Raw genomic sequence first — 19,378 nt, forward strand, 5'->3', positions numbered from 1 at the left:
TAGCGACACAATGGCTGTTGGATAATAATATTAAGAAGACATTGTATATTTCTCTTAAAATTGATCATGAATTGTTGATGGTAATCGTAATAGCTTCTAATGAAGATGATAGTAAATTGCTCGGACAATTTAGTAATTTTACAATCGATTAAATTGACCATGATGGAGACATTGTCGGCAGTCATTGTCATTCAATATTTTGTACTGAAAAGTTCTTAACTAAAAACAAATATTTACTTGGTAATTTTTTAAGAAGAAATAGATTTAAAAAAAAATATTTTATATTCTTCTAAAATACATTTAATTTTTTTACTATTATTATTTTATTTTTATTTAAATACTAAGATTATTAAAGAACGTTATAAATGGAGTAGGACAGTTTGATTACCTAAAAAATAAAAATTAAATTTATTAAGTAAGAATTTTTTAATTTTTTTTAATCAGAAGAAATTTAAAGTGTTTAAAAAATTTAATTTTATAAAAAATCAAGTCTATAAAAATTAAAATTTAATTATTTAAAAATACTATTTAATTCTTTTAGAATTAATAATGTTTACTAAATTTATTCTTTACGTCGCTGTACTGAACTTAGATATAAAAAAAAAAAAAAAAAAAAAAAAAAAAAAAAAAAACATTTTGGCGCGTAACCGAAAATCGTGACGATTTTTTTTAAATTGCTATAAAATTTCTCTCATACGTCAATAAAGAAGTTTGACTTCAAAAATAATAATTTATCTTGAAAAAAATTGTTTTTATTTTAATTTCTTCTAATTATAAAAATTGATAAAAAAAAATCTTACACTTTTGAACGACTCAAGTGATAAAGTAATAATACCGCCAGACATAAAAATAACTGGCCTGAAAGTTTTTAAAGCGATAACAATCATCGATTTTTGAGCGCTATGGCTCAATTTGAACCAGTCAGTACTGTAAATAGCGTCGTTCAGATCTGCAAACTTAAAATTAATAATTAATAATAATTGAAAATTTTTAAAAAGGTAAGGTAGTGTTTTTTACTTAGAATTTGTAATAATAATAAGTAAAAAAAATATCTTTAGAGTGGAATTATAAATTGCAACTAACTTGAAGTGTCGCCTGATGCGCTGACATGCAGACCAAGAATATTTGGAGCACTGTGGTGATTATGTAGACAATGCAGCTTATAAATTCGAAGGTAAACACTGGGATGGTTGAAAGACTGTAGACAGTTGCGCATAATATCACTGAACTCAAGCAATACTGGATGAAAATAGGCGTTGCGAATATTCCATATATGTAATCTGAAAATCTTAAAAATTTTCTTTCTTAAAAAATTTAAGTATATTTTTATACTTTAATTATGCTGGGGTATAATTATCTTCAATAAAAATTTAAGAAGAAATAGAGAATTAATTAAAAACTTATTTATTATTTTTATTTAATAGGATTTGATGGAAAATTAATATTGATTATGATCAATAAACATTGAATCTAAAATTTATTGATCAAATATTTAATCTAAAAATAGAGGTCATGAAGAAATAAAGAAAAAGTAGATTTATGAAATTTTTTTTCAAGCAATGTAATTACGACTTAAATAATAATATTAAAAAAAAAATAGTAAATATTTTTAAGTGCGGTCAACCATTATAATTTTCATTTTTTTTTTTAATGAAATTACTGTTTGATTTTATTGATATATTTTTCTTTAAAAAATCCATAAAAAAATGAACAATTAAAAAAAAATGAACAATTAAAAAAAAATGAAAAATTAAAATAAAATTCAAAAAACCTGAGCACACAATTGTGATCCTCAACCCAGTCACCAATGAGAATTTTTTCTGAATTTTTCATTAGCTCAGAGTCAGAATTCTTCACTTCTAATTCATGAAGAATTTTTACAGCATTTTTGAACCGGTGCTCCAGAATATTTATTTGCGCAGAAACGTAGAGCATCATTCCGGGGAACAAAGTGTCAAAGCCGATGTCGACGTAACATCCGATGAAAAATGTTACCATCTGTTGACTCGCGGTCAGTAAGTAGATGCTTGGCTGGGAATAATTAAAAGGCAACCACCCTCTGTAAGGCAGCACATCAGGTAACTTCGCTTCCATTATTCCGGTCAATGAAATTCCTGTGACTCCTACTGTCAAAAATATCCAATAGCAACGGGTTATGAAACTTTTTGGAGTTTATCACCTTGCTCGACAATTTTTTAATTCACTATTACGCGGAAAAAAATTACCTGTAAAAATTACATAAATAGTGGTGTTCAATTTGAATTTTTAATTAATTTTATAGGGGAGAAGGGGGTCAATTGAACCATTCGAATTAAAAAATCGCTACTTACAAAAAAATACTTAAATTTAAGTATAAAAATTAATTATTCTGTTGTAAACAATTTTATGTTGACAAAAAATGATGTCAATTCTTCAAAAATAAAAAAAAACTAATTTAAAAAATATTTCTTTTAAGTTTCTTAAAACAAAAAATTCAAAAAGACAAATTTAAATTAAAAAAAAATTTTTTTTCTTCTTTTAATTAAAAAAATGATTTAAAACTATATTTTTTTATATTCTGATAGTTTTTTAAAAAAAAAAAAATTTTTTTACAAAATTTTTAGGGTGACCCGTTTTACCCCCTCCTGTTTTTTTTTTTTTATCGTAAGCTCGGCATTTTTCGATTGTAAAATGAATAAAATTTTTTAATGCAAAATTTTCATGTAAATTATCGATTTTTCACTGTAATTTTTCCAAGATTTTTTTTCCGCGCATATAAATAAAAAACAAAAAATCAATTATAAATACCTGCTAGTATCGGCGAATTTCTGAAGAATCATTTCTTCCTTCTTATCACGAGGCTTGAAAGGTTTTTCTTTCAAGTTTTCCAAAACTCTGATAATTTGTCTTCTATTGCAGAGAAGGCCGACTATTTTCCCGCAAACAGCGACCATCGCCAGCATCATTGATAAATTGCTAGTGAATTCATTGACGGTAGAGCTCACTAAAACTAGGTCTAGAAATTCGGTAAGTGTGAATGCAAAATTTGTCAACACTACAAAGCAACTGTATGAATTGTAGAGAAGAAACTTCCAGCCCCGCCATTCGAGCGGTCGCCAGAGACCGACTATAGTCAGTATGAAGAAACTATGGGGTAAGATGGAACCGGTCATCGTATTGATTGTAAGTTCGGTTGGTTTAGTACTACTGATAATGAGTTTACAGAAGGAAATCTGTGTTTTCGAAGTCTATGTTGTCGAATTAATTATTAAGTAACTTCTATAATTCAAATTGCTGCGATTATCTATAGGACAAATTGCGGCGATTAGATTAATTTTGAAAAATTATTTTTAAAGGAAGTTTGTAATATTGAAAATTGCAGAAAAGGGTTTGAATTATTGAGAGAATAATTTGTAAAATTAAAAATTGTTAGCAATTGTTGGCTTTTGTTAATTTTATATAAAATAGAAGTGGTCAGTTGTCAGTAGAATTTTACTGAGATAGTTTTGATTGAAATTTAACGTTTGATAATTTTCTTTAGTTTATCTTGATTAATTTTTCTGTCGGTAAGTTTTTTTTAAGTTTTTGTTTTTAATTTTAATTTAATTTCTAATTTAAAAGCCAGAAAATTGGTTTTGAAAAAATTTTTTTGTTGACAAAAATAATAGAATTGTTTAAAACTAAAATTAAAAATCATTAATTTTTTTTATGTTGTATGTTTATGACTAAAATAGTTTTCTACAAACTTATGATTCAGAAAAATAATAAACTCTTTTTAATTTTAACATCTAATATAATTTTTACATTACTTCAAGCAGTGACTATCGATTTTATTAGCAATTATTTATTTCTTTCAATTTAAGACGCTTATTGGAGAAGATTATAAATGGAGTAAGACAATTTCATCACCTGTAAAAATTTTTTTTTTTTTTTGTAAAAAGCAACAGTGAGACTGGAGAAAAATATTATTTTAAAAATGGCCTACTTGTTTAAATGTCTCAAGCGATAAATTAACAAAGTATCCCAGGGAAAATACTACAGGCTTCAATGTTTGTAAAATAATGAAGACAAGTGATTTTTTTGTTTTTGTGTTCAAGTTTGTCCAATCGGTACTGTACGCTGAGAAATTTAGATCTTCAAACTGGTAAAGATAATTTTAAGTTTTAATAGTATAAGAAGATAATAGATTTGTTTTTTTATTTATTAAAAACGCACTTTGAGGATAACTTGATGAGCTGCCATAGTAATCATAAATATTTGTATTACCAATGCAATAAAAAAAACCATTTCACTCTTAAATTCACTTGAACTTGCAGAAAGATTCGCTAAGTTGTAGGCGGTCATACAAATTTGAGTTGAACTTAAACAATAATTTAAAAGTATTGCTCCTGAAAATATTTCATGGACTTCTCTGGAGTACCTAAAAAAATTTCAGTTTTTTTTTTTAATTAAATATTCCAACAGTATTTTTATTTTAATAATTTACATTTTTCAAAATTAAAAAAAATTTTTAAATCTTAAAATGATCGTACAGCAAAAAAAAAATTGAATTATAGCTCCAAGTGTCTAGTTATCAGATATGACCATGAAAATTTTTTATCATGTTCGGGTCTAGAGAAATCCTAAGAAAACTACAAAAAAAAAATTTTCCAAATTTTTCTCGTCTTAAAAAAGATCTACGGGCTTCAAAAAATTTTTTTTCATCGTTTCGCTGAAAAACTTTTTTAGAAAATTTAATGCCCTTCAATTTGACGTAATCAAAAAGACTGTACGATGATTTGCCGCGGAGTAATCGTCAGTCAAAGCAAAAAAGTACTTTTTTACTTTGACAATCAATAACTCTGGAAATAATGATCGTATAGGAAATCGAAGGACAGTTTTGAAAACTACACAATATTCTCTATAAGATACCGTGAATAGCTTTTGTCAAAAAAATTTTTTTTGAATTGAAAACTTTAACTGAAAAAACGGCAAAAATTCGCATAATTACGGATATTTGGATAACTTTGGATAAAATGGATGAAAAAAGGATATCGTCGGCAATTTTCCAACCTCCAAGTGTCCCCTAAAATCCCTGAAAAATTTAAAGCGCTGCGATTTTTTTTTCATAGTGCCCCGAAGCTTCAAATTCTTTGTATTTGCAAAAGTCACCATTGTGAGCAATTTTTCGATTTTTATTCATTTCTTCAATGAAAAAAATTTTTCTTTTTCTCAAAAATCTTTATTTTTTCAATCAAAGAGATTAATTTTTCAAGAAATTTGAAGAAAAAAAAAAAATTTCAATTTAAAAAAAAAAATTTTTTTTTTCGACTTTTAGAATTTTGACTTGGATGAAACTATAATTATTAACTTGCTTGGACTGTTAAAATATATATATATATATATATATATATATATATATATATATATATATATATATATATATATATATATAAAGAGTAGAATTTTTATTTATTTTAAATATTAAATCATTTCGATATAATCACTTAATTTCGATATTAAATTAAAAATTGTAGCTTTTATACTTTCTACATTAAGTTCTATAATATTTATATTTTTGCTACCCCGATGTCCGCTTTACTGTTTGAAACTATAAAAATTAACCAGAATCCGAGTGAATTTTTTCTGTGTAGGGGAGGAGGGGGTCAATTGAGCCAAAAAAAGTTTAGCAATTTTTTTATAATTAAATTAAAACTAAATATTAACTTTTTTTCTCTTAGAAAAGTAGTTTGTTAAGTTTACTATCATTATCAATTCATCAATTCATAAATTAGACAATAAATAATGAAAATTTTTTAAAATTATTAATTTACGCAAATGCATCAAATGGCTCAATTGACCCCCTTCTCGGGGGCAATTGAGCCACTGCTTGGGGTCAATTGAACCATCAATATTTTAAGTATTAAATCGAACTTTCAATAAATAATATATTAATTATTAATTCTGCAGCTACTACAATTCACACTTTATATAATACTCAAAAAGTTTAAATTTTATTAAATAATTTCTTACCAGCCGAAAAAAAATTTTGCATACCTAAAAATACAAAAGCCTCAATTTTTCAAAATTTATTGATTGTAATAATTTCAAATTTTGATCATGTATGAGTTAGGCACATCAGAATTTAATTCTAAGAGGATAGAGCATTTTTTCAATTTTTTCGATTTTTTAAGTCGAGTGGCTCAATTGACCCCCTTCTCCCCTACACATAAAAATATAATCTATTGTTGTAAATTGCCGAGGGCGTTTCTTTTCAAATAAATAAATATTTTATGGATAGGATTTAAATTTCAGATAAAATTTTTTATACACACCTCAAAACTTCGTTATGATGATTAATCCATTGAGCGATAAGAATATTACATGCATTATTAACGACATCAGTGTTCACGACCAAATCATTAATTTTGTTCATATCGAAGACAGTTTTTCCAAGCCGATACTCCAGAACACTTACATGACTGGAGACGCACAGCATTGATCCAACGTAAAGGGTGTCAAAGCCAACATGAACCCAGGTATCAATAAAAAATGTATACAATTGATGGACAGCAGTTGTCAGAAAAATATTTTTTTTAGTATAATCGTAAGGGAACCATGCCCTGTAAGGCAGAACGCCAGGAATTTCTATAATCGATATTGAGGCTTCCAGCATAACCACAGCCCCAACTGTGTAAAAAGCAACATAAAAATATGTTATTAAACTTTGTGAAGCTTATTGCAATCGCTCGAGCTATAAAATATTTTTTTTTATCAATATATAAACAGCGTCAGCTTACTTTGAAAGTTTTACGTATTTTTTCAGAATATCTTCTTCATGATCATCGCTCACTTTGAAAGGTTTCAAATTCAAAACATCCATAGCTTCCAGAATTAAATTACGATTTATAATAACTCCAAATATTTTTCCAGTTGCAACTACGACTCCTAATATTTTAGCGAGACCTTGAGTGAAATCCTCGACTGTCTTGCTGGACAAAACTATGTCTATGAACTCAGTTGTTATAAAGAAAATATTGTTGAAGATGATAAAACAGGTGTAAGTATTGTAAAGTAAAGATTTAAAACCCCGCCAATCGACGGGTTGCCAAAGGCCGAGCAGAGTCAGTATGATAAGACTGTATGTGAAGGGAGTATTTGCCATCGTATTGATTCTAATAAGAAGTAGAGGGTACGCAAGTTGTTCTAAGACTGACAGCAAGGAGACAAGTCTGTTCTTAGTCTCAGTCTACAGTTAACTAGTTAATAGGCGAATTTAAAATTCAAGTTGCTGCGATTATCTATATTATCTAGAAATTACGAATATTAAGTTAATTTTGAAAATTTGAATTATTAAGAGAGCACGTTAATGAATTTTTAATTTAAGGCTATACTTTGATTTTGTTATTTTGTCTTACAGTAGCAGGGGTCAATTGAGAGAATTATTCTTTACTAAGACTACAGTACGGTTTGAAGCTTTATACTTTTTAATTACATTCAGTCTCTCTTCATTAATATTTTATTATGGTAAGTTTTTTTTCTTGAAGGGGAACACCACTGTGACGGTCGAAAAATAAAAAGATGACTTTCGGGAATTTTTTTGACAGGGAAAATAAAGGAATTTGAGGATCGGATTTTTTTTATTTTATTAAGGGTACATTGAAGATTATTACCCTAAATTTTTAGTAAAAAATATTTCATTATTACAAAGTTATTAACAATCTCGTAGAGCACTAAAAAAAAATTTCCCCCTCCATTGTCGGTTCGATAATTTCAAAAACGGATCGTCTGAAAATAAAAACCTAAATTGCATTTTAATTAGTAAGGATGTAGTAATCGTCGCATGTACGGAATTTAAAAAATTTTGATTTTAAAGATTTTTTTTAGCCGGTAAAAAAAAAATAAAAAAATAAAATAAAAAACAGTGAGAAAAGAATAGTGAGAAAATTTTCAATCAGTCGCCATTTTTTTTAAAATGAAAATTTTAAAAATTCCGTACGTGCGACGATAACTATATCCTTACTGATTGAAAAGCAATTTGGGTTTTTATTTTCAGATGATTTTTTTGAATTATCGATCCAACCATGGAGGGGGAAATTTTTTCTAGTGTTCTATGAGATTGTTAATAACATTGTAATAATTAAATATTTTTCAATAAAAAATTAGGGTAATAATCTTGAATGTACCCTTAATAAAATAAAAAAAATCCGATCTCAAAATTCCTTTATTTTTCCTGTCAAAAAAATTCCCGAAAAACACTTATTTTTTTTTTTTTTTAACGCCACAGTGGTGTTCCCCCTTAATTTATCTTTTTTAGATTATTGTCCGAACAAATTTTAAAATTTTTAAATCCAGTGAATCTGAATAGTAAAACTAGTAAAATAAAATTATTTTTACTGACAGTAAACGATTCTAAAATATAATATTTATTTAGTAATAAAGATTAGCTACATCAAAAAGTGGCTATTAATTTAAGTAGCGATAATTTCTGCTCAATTTAGACAGTGGAGTAAATCACTGGAGAAGATTATAAATGGAGTATGATAATTTCATCACCTGAAGATAAAAATCGCACGCATTAAATGAATTATAGAAAAAGTGTCAAAGTGAAGCAAGAAGAAATAAAAAAGTATGCTGATAGAATGAATTATTTATATTTAATAAGCTTTATTAACTGTTAATAAATAATTTATTAAATGTTAATAAATATTTTTTAACAGTTAATTTGCTTACTTGTTTGAATGAATCGAGCGATAGAGTTACAAAATAGCCCGATTTAAAGACGACCGGCTTCATTGTTTTAGAAATAATTATGAAAATTGATTTTTGATGATCAGTATTTAAGTCAAACCAATCGACATTGTAGACAGAGTAATTGAGATCGTCGAACTTGAATAATAATATTCTGTATTAATGAAATTAATTGATGGATTTAATTTTATTTTAAGTATACTTTAAGTGTAACTTGGTAAGCTGATATGCAAAGAAGAAATATTTGCAATATCGTTCCTATCAATAACACCATTTCGCTCATTAATACACCGGACAAAAATGGTACGTTAGAAATAGTGTAGACGCAAACGCAAATTTGGGTTGAACTCAAGCAATATTGAAGAAATATTGATCCGGAAAAAAGTTCATACATACTTTGAGAAAATCTGAAATTTTTATATCAAAATTTCGTCATTTAAAAATTGTTAATTGTAATTATTAAAGTATGCGGACCTTAAAACGTCATTATGATAATTAACCCATTCTTCAATAAGCATATCGCATATATTAACGTGATCTGTCCTTAAATTTATATTGTTTTTTACAAATTTCTTTATGCTAGAGATTATCATTTCAAGGCGATGTTCTAGCACGCTTATTTGTACAACGACGGCAAACATCATTCGAAGAAATAGAGTATCAAAAGCAACGTGAACGTACGCGCCAATAAAAAAAGTAATTAACTGAAATACTGCAGTTGTCTGGAAATAAATTGGTTTTGAATAATTGTAGGGAAACCATGCTCTGTAAGGTAAGATGTCCGGGAATTCCATCACTGATATTTGAGTTGATAAAATTCCTGAGGCGCCAATGGTAAATACTGCTAAATAAAAAAATGTTATATAACTTTTCAAGATTAAGTATAATTCTTAAAAATTCAGACCTGGAAAAATTTGATGAAAAAATTTCTTCAATAAACAAATTTGTCCAAAAAATTATTTTTAGAAAATTGCATTTAAAATTTCTATATATAAATTTTTTTCTGCTATAATTTATTTGGTACAAAAATTATCCAATATCTTCTCAATTAATTTTCATAAAAAATTCGATAAAAAATTATCCACTTGTGAAAATCAAAAAAAAATATCAAAATATGCTTAATAACAATTTTAAGGTCAAGTATGATAGTTCAAAATACTAAACCTGGAAAAATTAATGACACTGAAGTTGACAAGCTTTAGAAATTTTTTTTTATTTTATAATAATGTAATTATTAGGAGAAAAATTACATTAAATTTAGCTGTTACTTGACAATTTTTTATTTTTTTTTTTTTTCAGTAAGTATTTGTTCAAAAAAATTATTTTTAAAAAATTGCATTTTTAATTTTTATATAATTTCTGCATGTCAATTTTATTTTGCTTTAATTTATTTGGTACGAAAATTCTATAAATAATCCAATATCTTCTAAATTAATTTTCATAAAAAATTTCACATGTTAAAAATAAAAAAAAAAATTATAAATGGAAATTTTTTTAAGGATTTTTTTATTGTAATTAATTTGTTATAAAATTAAAAAAAATTTAGTTGTTAGTTAACTTTAATATCAAGAAAAATTACTCTTTTAGTTTAAATTATTTTATTTAATTACAGAATTTATGTTTTTCCAGGACTTTTATTATTTTCTCAAGCCACAAATTTTTTTTATTAATTCATCAAAAAATGAAATATTTTAACTTACTTGGAAATGCTGATATATTTATTCAGAACATTTTTTTCATGCTGATCCTCAAGCTTGAATGGTTTTAATTTTAAAAGTTTAATTCCGTGTAAAATCATCTTCCGGTTCAACATTATCCCTACGACTTTTCCGAATGCGCCAATCTGACCCATTATCTTGGTCAAGCCGTTCGTTAAATCATTGACTGAACTGCTGTTTGTTACTATATCTACAAACTCAGTTAGTATAAAAGCAAAAATAGAAAATGCAACGAAATAAGTGTATGAATTGTAGAGGAGAGACTTCCAGCCGCACCAATCGATGGGTCGCCATAGACCGACCAGAGTCAGTATGAAAATACTATGCGACAGGACTGCAGTAGTCATCGTATTGATTCTATTAAAGTCAAGAGTAACTTGCTGGTCGTTCTAAGACTGAGTTCGCGAATAAGAAGTCTCTGTTTTCAGTCTCAGTTGCTGATTAATTATTAATTGCGTGAATTTAGAATTAAAATTGGCGGCGATTAAGTCAATTTTGAAAATTGATTTTACAAAGCTGAAAATTGCAGAAAAGGGTTTCAATTATTTAAAGAACAATTTGCAGAATTTTCAATTTGAAGCTATTGTTTGTTTTGTTATTTTGTTTTTAAACAGAAAAAGTTATTTGTCGATAAAATTTTCTTCAGCGATAATCTTTAAAATATTTAATGTTTCTTTTTAATATACTTTACAATATAATTAATGTATCTAACTTTGTATCAGAATCATCCTCACAATTAATATTACTTGGTGAAGATCAATTTTCTGATGCAAATAATAAATAATAGTTTAAAAAAAAACTAAAAAACACGCTTTTTATAGAAAGCTAATCTAAAAAATAAAAAATAAATTTTAATAATAGTATAAATAAGAAAAAAGTGTATTTTATTAAAAAAAAAAAAAAAAAGGCCATTCGGCAGCCGAAATGGAAGTAGATTTCACAAACAGCTAATTTTAATCATAAACATTAATAATAATAATAATTACATAATTATTTATTTATTTAAGGATTGGGAATGAAGATGAAAGTATAGGGGAAGGGAAATTAATCGGAAAAACGATTGCAAAAGTAAAATTTCATTAAAAACCTACAGACGAATAAGTTATTTTAAGTTTAGGAGAATTAAATAGTATGGAAATTGAAGCTCGTTTAACGGGCTTTAAAATACAATTTACAAAAATTCGATAAGTTATTTCATTCAAAAGTCATCCGCGAAAGAATCCGCCAAAATATGAATTTTTATGATTTTGAAAATTTTAAAACCCTATAATTTCTGAACTACTTGACCGATTGAGCTCATCTTTGAACTCGGCCTTAGTATTCGTCTAAAAATTAAGTATGTTGAGTTTGGAAAAGATCCATTATAAATTAGAGACGCTATCGTCTGGATAAGATGAAATCTACAAAAAAGCGGGGGGTGCATGATGTCAATAATTATCAATATTTTATTGACAGATATGAGTAGAAGGGTTATTATTTCGATAATATCTTAAAAATTACCCCACGGTCTTCGATAAATCTAGAAAATTTGAACGAAATCTGGCCGCTTAAAGTGGGTCAAAATCGCGCCCAAACGAGTCGGTTACAAACATACAGGTGATGCTGATAAAAAGCGTGTAAAAATCTGATGGGATTATTAAGTTCACTTGAAAAACTCATATTCACACAAAGTACATCTAAGCTTTATTCGTAATAATTCGTAATTAAACGTTTGCAAATAATAAGTACAAATTACAACAATGTTTCTTCATACAATCCTTCTGTAAGTATATAAAAGAGCTATAATTATTACATTTTTATCAATTATCAAAAAACTTTTGAGATAACAAATTTTAAAAATTATTTTCTTTGTGATTATTGAAGAACATTGTAAATAGAGTAAGATAACTTCATGACCTGTAAAATATTAATTATTAGACGTTTAAATGAGACACTTTTTGTAATAAAATTGACTTACACTCTTGAATGATTCTATAGATAATGTTACAATGTAACCAGACATGAATACTACAGGCTGAAATGTTTTTACCACGATAATAATCATAGATTTTCTTGCGTTTATACTCAAGTTAAACCAATTCGTGTTGTACATGCCCTCATTGAGATTTTCAAACTAGATTAAAATTTTTGGAATAAAATGAACGTTTATTCTATACGATTTTATATGAAGAATCAATTTTATAATTTACCTGAAGAGTCAATTGATGCGCTGACATACAACACATGAAAATTTGCAATATTGTGCCTATAATAAAAACCATAGTGCTAACACACTCAACATAGTCCATCGTTATGCTTGAAAAATAGTAAACAGTTCCACAAAGCATTATTGAACTCGAGCAGTATTGAAGAAATACAGGCTTTGAAAATAGTTTGTAGACGTAATCTGCAAAACTAAGAATAAATAATTATTACTAGTAACCTTGCAGTCACTATGTGACTGCCGGGAATTGTGAACTGTTAATAAATAAAATTTTGCTTTATTAAACAATGAATTTTGTTGAATTGCACTGTACTTTTTTTACTATTGACGTTTTTAAAAATATAAGCTCATCCCGGTGTTATACTCATCAAGAGCTTTCATTTGAGTACCCACATCAATTTTTGATATATTTTTCATATATACATATATATAAAATATATGAAAAATTGATGTGGATACTCGAATGAAAGGTCTCAATGAGAGTATTGTCAGGGTGAGCTTATATCTTTAAAAATGCCATCAGTTTAAAAGATACAAGGTCATTTCTTAATTATGGATCTGGAGATAGAGCACTGTACTATCTTAACTATTGACATTTTTGAAAATATAGGCTCATCTCGGTGTTACACTCTTCAAGAGCTTTCGTTTGAGCACCCACATGCATTTTCATATATTTTTCATATATACATATATGTAATATATATAAATATATGAAAAATTGATGTGGGTACTCAAATGAAAGGGCTTGATGAGTGTAATGTCGGAGTGAGCTTATATCTTTAAAAATGTCAATATTTCACAAGATAAAAGGTCTAAATATGTATCATCATAAATTGACGATTGGTGGGAATGCTGTGAAACCTTAAAAAGGCACAACTTCAGGTTAAGACCCTTCCATCGATACAAAATATAATCATAAAACCCATTTTATCATATAAATACACGACCAAAAAATTTTACTTATTCTCTTAATAATATAGATCAATTATTAATTATAAAAAGTACCTTAAAACAGCAATGTGACACTCAACCCATTCAGTAATAATATTCCTTTCAGCAATTTTAGTATTTTGATTTGCAGAATGATTAAAATTCAATTTTTCAAGAGTTTTGATGACTTTATTAAAGCGATATTGCAGAATATTAGTTTGTGCTGATACATACATCATCAACCCAGGAAACAATGTGTCGAAGCCGACTTGTGCGTATGTGCTAATAAGAGAATTAAAAACCTGCTGAGCTGCGGTAATAAAGTAAACATTTTTTTTCGAGTAATTGTAAGGCAGCCAGCTGCCGAAAGGCAACACATCAGGTAATTTAGCTTCTGGAATTCGGGTTAGTAAAATTCCTGATATTCCTATTGTCAAATACACAGAATAAGAACGGGTTAAAAGACTTTTGGAGAATCCTCTCTTGTTCAAAAATTTTTAATTAATTAAAATTAGTAAAATTATTTATAAAATACACTGTAAAAATTAAAAGCAATAATTTTTACAGTGTAAAAAAATAAATAAAAAAATTAGACTTACCTGCTGATGTGTATGTATTTCTTGCGAATGTCTTCTTCGAACTGATCTCGAGGCTTGAAAGGTTTTTCCTCCAAGCTTTTGAGAATTTCTAAAATTTCATTGCGGTTGAACAGAATCCCGACTATTTTCCCGCAAGCAGTGACCATCACCAGCAACATGGTCATGTTATTGGTAAGTTCGTTTATTGAAGTGCGGACCAGAAGTATCTCCAAGAATTGGGATACAGCGAAAACGCGAAATTGGTGATGACCACGAACCAACTGTAGGCGTCATAGAGGACACACTTCCAGCCTTGCCATTCAACGGGTCTCCAAACCCCGATACAAGTCAGAATAAAGAAACTTTGTGACAGAATAGAAGTCATTTTATTGATCAGTTGATGTCAACTGACGAAACAAAGCTGGGGAAGTTATTCTAAATCCAAGAAAGGGTGACTCTGTCGCCAGTCTTCTTTATTTATTATTCAATTTCATTTAATACTAGCCAACTATTTTTAAACTAAATTTCCATCATTTTCGTTGCTGATTTTTAATTTTTATACAGAAAGGGGAAGATACTTTGTTCTAAGTATTAATAAATGTAGAAAAGGGTTTGAATTATTAAATTGACAATTTTGAATTAAAAATAAGCACTATTGCTCGGCTTGAAAATTGTAAGTGGGGATCAGTTGCAGAGAAAATTCTGTCAAGAAAACAACTCCTGTTGGAAATTTAATATTGTTTTAAATTTTTAGTGTTATATTAAGTGAGCACACAGAAAAAACAGTTTCTTGGTCGAAAAAAAAATTTTTTTGACTCAAGAAAATATTGTTAAGAGCGAAAATATCTGATTCCACGATTTTTCAGCCCCCGACAAAATGTCTCACGAGAAAATCTCCTTTAGACAAAATATCTCATGACAAAATTAGTAATTTTGATAATAAAGACAAGAATAAAATAAACAACAATAAAATTTACTCCTATCAAGAACTCAAATTTTTGAAGCAAGAGGCTGAATTTTCTCAAAACTAGAAGATTTTTTTTACTTAAAAAAATTTTCTTGGATCAAGATACGTATTTCTTAAAGCAAGAGATTTAATTTTGTTGGAATAAGTGAAATTTCTTGGGTCAAAAAAAATTTTTTATTTCGCTCATGAAAATAATTAGGAAGAAAAATATTTTCTTGGCTCAAGTGAACCTTGTGTGTGTGTGTGTGTGTGTGTGTGTGTGTGTGTGTGTGTGTGTGTGTGTGTGTGTGTGTGTGTGTGTGTGTGTGTGTGTGTGTGTGTGTGTGTGTGTGTGTGTGTGTGTTTATTCGATAGCAGACCAACATATAAGCTCGCTTATTTCTTTTGTTATATTATGTCGGGGGATATTTTGTCCTTTGAACATTTTGTCGGGGGCTGAAATGTTGCGATACCAAAATATCTTAGGTAAAGTTATAAATTTTTTGAACCAAGAAAATTTTCTTAAAACAAGAAAATTTTTTATTTGCTCTAAAACAACTTGAGTCTTTAAAGAAACTTAAAAAATTTTCTTGGTACAAGTAAACCCTTTTTTCTGTGCAGAAATCAGTTTAAATAATACTAGTCTTCATTAATTTTTTTAATGTTTCAATCAGAAGTAATTTTTAAAAATTTATTTATTCAATTCTAATTCATATATTAATTCGGATCTCAAGTTGATTGTTGGACTACATTGTAGATGGTGTAAGACAATTTGAGTAGCTAAAAAAAATTTTACAACTTAATATTTATTGTAGAACAAAGAAAAAAAAATTTAAGTTTACCCTTTTGAATGATTCCAATGACAAAATGGCAACATGACCGCAGCTGAATATTATCGGCTTTACTGAAGACATCATCATCATAGCAACGTGCTTTTGGGCGTTAATACTCAGCAAAAACCAGTTTGTGTTGTACATTTCGGGACCAAGATCTGCGAACTAAAAGATAATGTTCACTATTTTTAGATTTTATTTAAAAAAATAAATTAGGTCTAGAAAAATTGCATCAACAATTTTCTACTTGTATAATATTTAAATTAATACAATAAATTTTTTTAGTATTAATTTATAAGTGTAGAAAAATTGTAATTTTTTTTACTTTGTGTATTTTTTAATAATTTTATATTTTTGGTAATCACACCTCGAGCGTAACTCGATTTCCTGACATACAGATCACGAATATTTGGAAGAACATACAGAGGATGTAAACCAAGCAAGCGATGAATTCTGGAGAAAACGGGACCATTTGAGAGAGAGCGTAAACGCTGCTGCAGAGGATTATCGAACTAAAGGAGTACTGGATGAAGATCATTGGACCAAATACGCGACTCATTGTTTCCACCATTCTGTAAAAAAATTATTTTTATTTATTTTAACCAAAACTAGCGAACTTGCAGTCACTATGTGACTGCTGTGACTTGTGAACTATAAATAAATAAAATTTTGTATTATTAAATAATGACTTTTGTTAAATTGCACTGTACTTTCTTAAATAATGAAGTTTTTAAAGATATAAGCTAATCCTGATGTTACTCTCATGAAGAGCTTTCATTTGAGTACCCACATGCATTTTTGATATATTTTTCATATATTTATATATATAATATATATAAATATATAAAATATATGAAAAATTGATGTGGGTACTCAAATGAAAGGTCTTGATGAGTGTAACATTGGAGTGAGCTTATATCTTTAAAAATGTCAATAGTTCACAAGATACAAGGTCATTTCTTAATTACAAAAATTTTTTCAAATACTTTTGGTTTGTGTTATTAATATCACTAATTATTATCTAAATTATAACTTATGACTAATGATTTACTTTAAAATATCAATATGATATTCAACGCAGTCAGCAAACAATTTCTTCTCGGTAATTTTGACATCCTTAGAATCAGCTGTGTCTTTAGAATAATCTTCCAGCTCCTGAAGAGTAACCCGAAACCTGTGCTTGAGAATGTTGACCTGGGTGCAAATTTGCATCATCATCCCAGGAAACATCGTGTCATAGCCGATATCAACATTAGCGCTCAAAAAGACGGTGAGTAGCTGTTGTGAAGCGGTCAGCCAGTATATTGTTCTATTCTTTGAGTAATCGTAAGGTAGCCATGCTCTGCATGGTAAAACTCCTATCGGACGGTCTTCCATAATTTTTCCCAGGACGAACACCGTCACAGATACTTCAAAAAACACTGCATACAGCAAAGTATTAAATCTGATACTTTTAGTGATCTAGAATTCATTGTTTGGTATCAAAGGGCTACATATTTTCAGCACACTGATACACGGAAAAAAGTAAACTGTGATAGTAAATAACCCTTTGATATTAAAAAAAATATTTCCAATAAAATTCACCTGATAATTCTGTTGAAGTTATTGTGAATAATTTCCTCTTGCTGATCTCGCGGACTAAAAGTCTTTCCTTGGAAATTTTTCATCATTTTAATTATCGTTCCACGATTTTTAATTACTATCGTAATTTTTCCACACATGCCGATGACTGTTATCAGCATTGAAGAATTGTTGAAGAAATCGAAAATCCCGTCGTTGAAAAAAATCAGCTCTACTGATTCGGAAAAAATGAATGAAACGCTGCTTAGAATAACTAGCAGCGTGTAAAAATTATAAAAAACTCCTTTTATGCCTCGCCAGTCCACTGGTCTCCAAAGACCTACGCAAGTTAGTGCAAAGAAACTTTCCTTTAGTATAGCCATAGTAATAGTATTCTTTGTGTGTAATTGAATCGATATGCAATGTCAGCTTGGAAGCTTGAAGAGATAAGGCACTGGTGGATGGTGAAGTAATACTACTTTAGATTTTGTACTTAGTAATAATCGAGCTACTTATCTATTCAAAACTGGTTGACTAGAGCTGCAGTTTTTCGGAGAAGCAATTTTCTTACAAGCTAGAAAATTGTTCTTATTATGCTAATTGCTAAAGATTTATTATTTAAAACATAAGTTGATGTGGAGAATATTCAATTGAGGTGATTTTCTAAATTAGATTATTTATTATTTATTTCACAGAGGCTGACTTTGAAATTGGAAATTTGTGCTGGAAGAGAATTGTTTCTGTTGCTGAAGAGTAAAAATTAATTTAAATTTTATTTATTTTTTTTAACTGTCAAAAAATTTTATTTTTTGGAAAAAATTTTAATTTAAAGGTGAGTAATGCTGAAAAATTAAATAAAAAAAAAAATTAATTGTGTTCAAAGTATTTAATATTAAAATATCAGCTGATGAAACTTTTATATTTTTGAAAATTATTCAAATTAAATTAATTAAGCCTAAAAGATTATTTAAATAAATTACATTCATAATTTTTAACAATTTATAAATGTGTAATTTTCTTATTATAAATTATTTGTTTAGAATAATTTTTTAAATCATCAAATTTCAAACAAATATGAAATTAAAATTAGCCGACAGCGAAAAATTTTTATTTTTAATTAATTGAATTAGCAAGAAAAAAATATTTAAAAAAAAATTGCACGCATAGTTTCTCAAATTTTTAACATGTGGAATTTTTTCTTTTAATTTTTTTGTAATTATTTTATTAATAAAAAAAATTCTGAAAATTGTCAGCTCCAAAAACAAAAATGTCATTGTATTATTATTATTATTATTATTATTATTATTATTATTATTATTATTATTATTATTATTATTATGGTATGTGTATCAAATATATTTAATTATAATTTTAAATAATTTATTTAATTAATATAAAAATTAGGCGGCATCTAAAAATTTTTATAATTTTTTTTATTGATAAAATTATTGCGAAAATAAAATTGGCAACACTGGCCTGGATAGTAAAGACGCGTAAAAAATCAGTGTAAAGATAGTATCAAAGAAATAATAACAAAATATAGAGAAAAATAAGGGAAAATAATCAATACAGAGAGAAAAAATAGGTGATTGTAAAAAGAAAATAAAAGTGGAAGCAGAAAAAGCGGATTATAGGTAAAATGAACAAGGAAAAAGGTGAAAATGAAAGTAAGGTTAGGGAGCAAACAGTGGAAGACGGAATAGAGGAGTCCAGGAAGCCGACAAAAGAGGGCGACACAGGGAGTGATATAGACAGCGGGGAAGAGGACGAGGTGGAGAGCAATGCAGACAACGACAAAAGCGTAAAAGAAAAAAGAGGGAGGGGAAGACCACCATTGAAAAAAGAATTGGCGCGAGAAAACAAAACGGGAATGAGAAAAGGAGCACTGGAACAATACATAA

At 27.8% G+C, this 19,378-nt stretch overlaps 4 protein-coding genes across 5 annotated transcripts; all 4 read right to left on the reverse strand.

Annotated features, from left to right (window-relative positions):
- Nucleotides 1-315: 315 nt before the first annotated feature.
- LOC141534851 (odorant receptor Or1-like) lies at nucleotides 316-2,921 on the reverse strand. 2 transcript variants are annotated; one of them, XM_074254448.1, is made up of 5 exons: nucleotides 2,788-2,921; nucleotides 1,772-2,126; nucleotides 1,084-1,288; nucleotides 801-956; nucleotides 316-388 (listed from the first exon to the last, which is right to left on the reverse strand). In XM_074254448.1, exons 2-5 carry the CDS (start codon nucleotides 2,092-2,094, stop codon nucleotides 350-352), a joined length of 723 nt encoding a protein of 240 aa, XP_074110549.1. In that variant the 5' UTR covers nucleotides 2,095-2,126; nucleotides 2,788-2,921; the 3' UTR covers nucleotides 316-349. The 2 variants fall into 2 exon arrangements, with proteins under 2 accessions (XP_074110549.1, XP_074110550.1); XM_074254449.1 differs by having other exon boundaries at nucleotides 1,772-2,123; nucleotides 2,788-2,804.
- Nucleotides 2,922-3,713: 792 nt separating this feature from the next.
- On the reverse strand, nucleotides 3,714-7,636 carry LOC141535003 (odorant receptor Or1-like). Its single transcript, XM_074254717.1, has 5 exons — nucleotides 6,759-7,636; nucleotides 6,294-6,683; nucleotides 4,195-4,399; nucleotides 3,965-4,120; nucleotides 3,714-3,888 (listed from the first exon to the last, which is right to left on the reverse strand). Exons 1-5 carry the CDS (start codon nucleotides 7,121-7,123, stop codon nucleotides 3,847-3,849), a joined length of 1,158 nt encoding a protein of 385 aa, XP_074110818.1. The 5' UTR covers nucleotides 7,124-7,636; the 3' UTR covers nucleotides 3,714-3,846.
- A 536-nt stretch (nucleotides 7,637-8,172) lies between these two features.
- Nucleotides 8,173-10,834, reverse strand: LOC141535318 (odorant receptor Or1-like). The gene is made up of 5 exons (XM_074255185.1): nucleotides 10,410-10,834; nucleotides 9,869-9,873; nucleotides 9,184-9,598; nucleotides 8,912-9,116; nucleotides 8,173-8,847 (listed from the first exon to the last, which is right to left on the reverse strand). Exons 1-5 carry the CDS (start codon nucleotides 10,772-10,774, stop codon nucleotides 8,629-8,631), a joined length of 1,209 nt encoding a protein of 402 aa, XP_074111286.1. The 5' UTR covers nucleotides 10,775-10,834; the 3' UTR covers nucleotides 8,173-8,628.
- A 1,447-nt stretch (nucleotides 10,835-12,281) lies between these two features.
- LOC141535319 (uncharacterized) lies at nucleotides 12,282-18,347 on the reverse strand. Its single transcript, XM_074255187.1, is given in 12 exon segments — nucleotides 12,282-12,323; nucleotides 12,385-12,540; nucleotides 12,617-12,821; nucleotides 13,636-14,025; nucleotides 14,160-14,380; nucleotides 14,383-14,526; nucleotides 15,820-15,864; nucleotides 15,927-16,082; nucleotides 16,285-16,489; nucleotides 16,969-17,378; nucleotides 17,434-17,446; nucleotides 17,502-18,347. Coding segments are annotated over 12 exon segments (2,346 nt in total). The 5' UTR covers nucleotides 17,861-18,347.
- Between the last annotated feature and the right edge of the window lie 1,031 nt (nucleotides 18,348-19,378).

The sequence above is a fragment of the Cotesia typhae genome, unplaced genomic scaffold (genome assembly GCF_013202065.1).
Source record: "Cotesia typhae breed Kobodo isofemale line unplaced genomic scaffold, CoteBio_Ctyphae scaffold_13, whole genome shotgun sequence".
Taxonomy (NCBI): Eukaryota; Metazoa; Arthropoda; class Insecta; order Hymenoptera; family Braconidae; genus Cotesia; species Cotesia typhae.